Source organism: Tupaia chinensis, unplaced genomic scaffold, assembly GCF_000334495.1.
Source record: "Tupaia chinensis unplaced genomic scaffold, TupChi_1.0 Scaffold000028_1, whole genome shotgun sequence".
Taxonomy (NCBI): Eukaryota; Metazoa; Chordata; class Mammalia; order Scandentia; family Tupaiidae; genus Tupaia; species Tupaia belangeri.
In genome coordinates, this window is record NW_006159458.1 from 7,895,597 (window position 1) to 7,900,726 (window position 5,130).

General features: G+C 35.9%; 1 protein-coding gene across 12 annotated transcripts in view; it reads left to right on the forward strand.

Moving 5' to 3' along the window:
- The window catches only part of SOX5 (SRY-box transcription factor 5), a 1,018,333-nt gene that overhangs the window by 930,963 nt on the left and 82,240 nt on the right, over window positions 1-5,130 (forward strand). For 10 of the 12 annotated variants that reach the window (XM_027771080.1, XM_027771084.1, XM_027771082.1 and 7 more), the window contains one exon: window positions 2,411-2,557. The exons of the other annotated variants lie outside the window; for them this stretch is intronic. In XM_027771080.1, the coding sequence (XP_027626881.1) occupies window positions 2,411-2,557 (147 nt within the window). The remainder of the gene's footprint in view (window positions 1-2,410; window positions 2,558-5,130) is intronic. 12 annotated transcript variants of the gene reach the window in all.

The following is a 5,130-nucleotide window of genomic DNA, read 5'->3' on the forward strand; positions in this document are numbered from 1 at the left end:
TTAAAATTTCTGGTTTGTTTTATCTGAGCCTACCCAAAATACATTAGGTTCTCTAAGACTTGAGACCTTTTATTGCTTCTGAAATGTAATAGAATATACATTTTAGGAGCACATATATTTGACACAAATTAAAATGTGTTGAAAATGAATAGTTTCTGATTTCACTTCTATACCTTGGCAAAGCAGGAAAATCTGGTATGCTTAATAGAAAATACAATGATTTGGGAGTGGTGGAAAATTGATCCCAGTTGGGGAAGAATAACTCTAAAATTTATCCCCTTCACAGAGAAGGCCAAAATATAAAGAAAGGAATATGGGAGTTGGGAGGAGAGAAGAGCCCCCTGATGTTAGCCAGCTAAAGAGTAGCTCATGTCATTTTTATTGTAAGTTACTTTAAGTCTGTGTATTCTGTAGAAATAACAGTAAGGTGGATGATATTATACTGTTCTCATAGAAATTCTGTACCTGTACATGTATTCTACTGAGCAATTTTTTTTTTTTTTTTAGGTTTTGCCATAGGACACGTGCACTCACCAGAGAGAGACAAAGAGATGGAAAGAGAAAAACACCCTCCAGGGGGATGGCCATGCTCAATCATTTCTCCTCCATTATTTTCTCAAGATTTTGGGCATGCAAGCACATGTGCCTGGTATGAGTTTCAGGACACCAGGTCTAGGACTCAAGCTGTGGTTGGTCATGTGGGAATTCAGCTCTTTAACCACCACACCACCTGCTGGGCCCCTACTGGGCAAAATTTTAATTTGCAAACTGATATCCTAGGATAATTGGTTACTTTCTTAAAGGCTTCACAAATCATTGAGGGTGATGAGAGAAAAGGTTACTTTAATAATTGCAGAATACAACACATAGGTTTAATGTAGGTATGGAAAATAGATTAATTCTGATGTTTAAAAACATAGAAAACTCTTAAGTCTGCATAATTGAAGTAAATTTTTGGTGGTCTTTAAACTAAGTTTTAGGAATTCAGTGTTATCCTTCCCTCTGATTAACTGGGAAAAGAAACGATACAATTATGCCAACATACACACACACACACACAAACACACACACACACTCACACAAGAAAAACCTAAGGGGACAAACGTTATTGATAATAATTATCTTCCTCTGGTGTTTCAGTATCTCTCTGGAATACATCCTATATTTCTTTGCATAAAAATAAGCTGTAATATTTATCAGTATTTTCAATGTCCTGTTTTCATGTTGGCCATTTAGTCTGTAAACTGAACAATGTATATTTTCATGTAAATATGTGCTGCATTCAATTGTTAGTATTTTGCCTATAGAAAGATCCCACTTGTCAGTATCTTTGGCTTATCTGGAGCAGTATTTGTCTTTTGAAACATCTCTTTCAGAAAAAAAGAATCAAGATGATCTACAGAATATTTTGTAGCTCTTCTCCTTGAGAACTTTTTTCTTCAGCATCAGTTGCTTTAGTATAGAAGCTTTAGCTGGCATAGTAAAAGTTAGGAAGTTTCATAATTTCTTCCTCATTCAGATGTAAGTATTTTTCACAAGGGCCAAATGAAGATGAAAAGATTATTTATCTAAATGTTTGGATGTAATTATTTGAATATAAAGCAGCCTCTTTGAGAATGCTATGACACATGGCCATCATTATCAAAGTGAAATATTTCTTTTTATGTATTAATAACTCATTGAAGAATTTTTTGTTGGTTATTTAATAAGAAATATTAAGTAATGGCTTAGTGGAAGAGTGTATGTTTTAGACAATATTCCTTAAAATTCTAATCCTCAAGATAATTTGAAATTTGTTTGTGTTTATACGTCATGAAGTAAAGCGAACTTCTGGAAGGCATCCAGTTAATTTTTATAATATAGGGAGACCAGATAATGTTCTTTGAATACTCTTCCATTCCTTATCAATGTCTTTTCTATATTTCTACACAACTAATGCTCAGGAAAATTGTTATAGGTGTTCATTTCAACAAGTCAAAGAAAAGAGATATACAGGGCTTGAGTCAATATGGATAGTAAGAAAATTAGTAGGTACGTGAAGCTGCACTTTTTATTTATTTATTTGTAGCACACTGTATAAGTTCAAAGTAGAGCAAAAAGTACACTTAACTAAATATTATGATATACTTGTGCTCCACAGACACTGGAAAAGAGTAAACATGGATGACTGTTATTTGCTTTGAGTCCTTAGACATGCTGAAGCTGAGACCCCTTAAATGTGATATCTATCATTTCTCTCCTGTTAAGTAAGCCATGAAAGTTGAGGTGACAGTGTCTTTCTTGAACTATTCCAACATACTAAACGAAAATACCCGTAGGAAAAACACCACATCCTAACAAAAGTGCTTTCTAAAGGGTACATTAATTTTATTTTTCACAGTCTCTCTCTCTCTCTCTTTTTCCTTTGTAGCAGTTATATGCTGCCCAGCTAGCTGCAATGCAGGTCTCTCCAGGAGGCAAGCTCCCAGGCATACCCCAAGGCAACCTTGGTGCTGCTGTATCTCCTACCAGCATTCACACAGACAAGAGCACAAACAGCCCACCACCCAAAAGCAAGGTACCCTTCTGAAGAAGCTGTCTGTCTTGCCACATACAGTTTGACTTTTTATTCAATGATGTTTATTGATTATGTCTTATATACCAGCAATTAGACTAAAGTCTGGGTATACAATAAAGTCAGAATTCAGTAGAAGCAATATAGACACATTTAAATTTACATATATACATTAGTCATTCATTTATTCAACAAACTTGTATTGGTAGCTGAGAAATGTGAATGATACAAAGATCTATCCGATGAGTGCTCTGTAACCAAAGAGCTTAAAATCTTCTAAAGTAAATGCAGTATTAATAAAATAGCCAAATAGCCATACTCTCTGATATAAAGTAATAAATTTTATAAAGAGTCATGGATGATGTACATTCAAAATGAAAAAGTGATTACACAATGAGAGATCCTAGCAAAGGTTTGCCAAAAGGACAACAGAGATAGACAATGTGTAAATAGGATTAGGAGATATGAAAATTGAGATTTTTTTTGGTATCAATAGGTATTATGATGTGGTTGGGTACAATATAGCTATAATTTTAGATATATCACCCCTCCAATGAGATTATCATATAAAGAAATAAAAATGATAATAGCTTTAGAAATACAACTGTTAAGAAATAGTTTTGCTTTTAGAGCTAAGAAAACATTTCCTGAGAACACTTAGAAAAAGGTCAGATGAAATTCAAACAATGTACTTCTCTTAGCTTCAAAGGAGAAAGAAGCAAAAAAATTTACTTATATATTCTTGTAATTGTTAAGATTTTACTTAAGTGATGAGTGAAAATATAAAATTTTCTATAAATAAAGGACAGTGTCCACAAAGTGGTGTTCCCCGAGTAATGCATTAGAAAATAGTAAGTAGAAAACTGCCACAGTTAATTTACGACCCTCCACCCATAACAAATTTTTTTGGGGAGGGGCACTGAATTACTTAGAAAATCACTTCTGTTCTCCATTTATGAATTCCATGTTGAAATAGAATAAAAAGGTAACAGTAGTCACGAAAGTTTAAAGAATACCCTGAGAAAAAGATTAGAAAATGTCGAAGGAGAAAAATCCAACCATTTTCTTTCTCTTTCTCCAGTACATGCTCTACCAGCATGTACCTGTTGGAATAGTACTCCAGAGAGCCAGGGGAAGGAGAAAAGATCAGTCAAGAACTTGGGAAAGTCTCCATTTTTCTAGAACTCCCAAGTCCATTTCTAAATTATTAGGAGAGAATTACATTTGAGAGTGTAACTCGACCGGGATGGGGACCTTAAACCATAATTCACCAGCATATATACGCAAAAATAGAGTGAGCAATGTTGTACAGACTACATTGACAGAGGGTATGCGTGTGTCCCTTTTAGGATCCATTTCTGCTGTTTAATGGACCTTGCATGTTCTGTGCTTAATGTATATCAAAGGCCTTATTTGCTTTTCTTTATAATCGTAGCAGCATGTAAGTTTTTAAAATTCCATAATAATTAAACGTTTATTAGATCAAATTTAATTTTAAAGCAGGAATATGTTGGTGTCTCTGTGGATCCATACCGTCAGTGTACTACATGTACGGACTGATAGAATAAATAAATAGCTGTACCAGCTAGTCATTGGCACACACAGTTATCTCTGTGACGTATTATTCCCCATGTTTTCCAGGACTTATTTAATATGATGTCACATAATGTTTCTTTCTTTTTTTTGGGGGGGTGTGGGGGGAAGGTTGCTATAGGGCATGTGCACTTGCCAGAGAGAAACAGAGACAGAAAGCAAGAAATCACCACCAAGAGGGGATGACCATGCTGCATTCCCTTCTCCTCCACTTTCTTCTTTGGATTTTGGATATATGTGCACACATGCCAGGCATTTTTCAAGCCACTGGGTCCAGGGCTTAAACCGTGGTTAACTATGTGGGAGTCCAGCGACATAATCGTTACACCATCTGCTGGTCCCTTACATCATGTTTCATAATGATGTTTTATATTAGGACATTTCACCTTAAGATTATAAGGTATGTAGTCCTCTTTTAAATGACTAATGGATTTTTTCCTTTGCCTGTAGAATAACTTTTTAATAACCTCTAAATATTTTCACACAAAATCACTTACACAAATAAGCATTAAACTCTTTTTTTTTTTTGAGAGGTTTTTGCTACAGGGTGTGTGCGCTAGCTGGAAAAACAGAGAGACAGAGAGACAGAAATTGAGAAATCACCTCCCGGGGGGGTGGCCATGCTGCAATCCCTTCTCCTCCATTCTCCTCTCAAAATCTTGGGCACACACACACATGCGCCCGGCATGTGTTTAAGCCACCGGTTCTGGGTCTCGAACCATGTTCGACTACATGGGAATTCAGCAACATAGCCATTACGCTAACTGCTGGTCCTAGCATTAAACTTTTGACATTGATCATCATCATCATCATCATGAGAGCCAGCAGATAGTGTAGCAGGTACATTGCTGTACTCTCACATAATCAACCACGGTTCTAGTCCCAAACCCAGTGGCTTGAAACTCATGCCAGATACTTATGTGTGCGTGACTGAGAGGAGAATGAAGAAGAGATTGCGGAGTGGCCATGACCCGTGGGGGGGG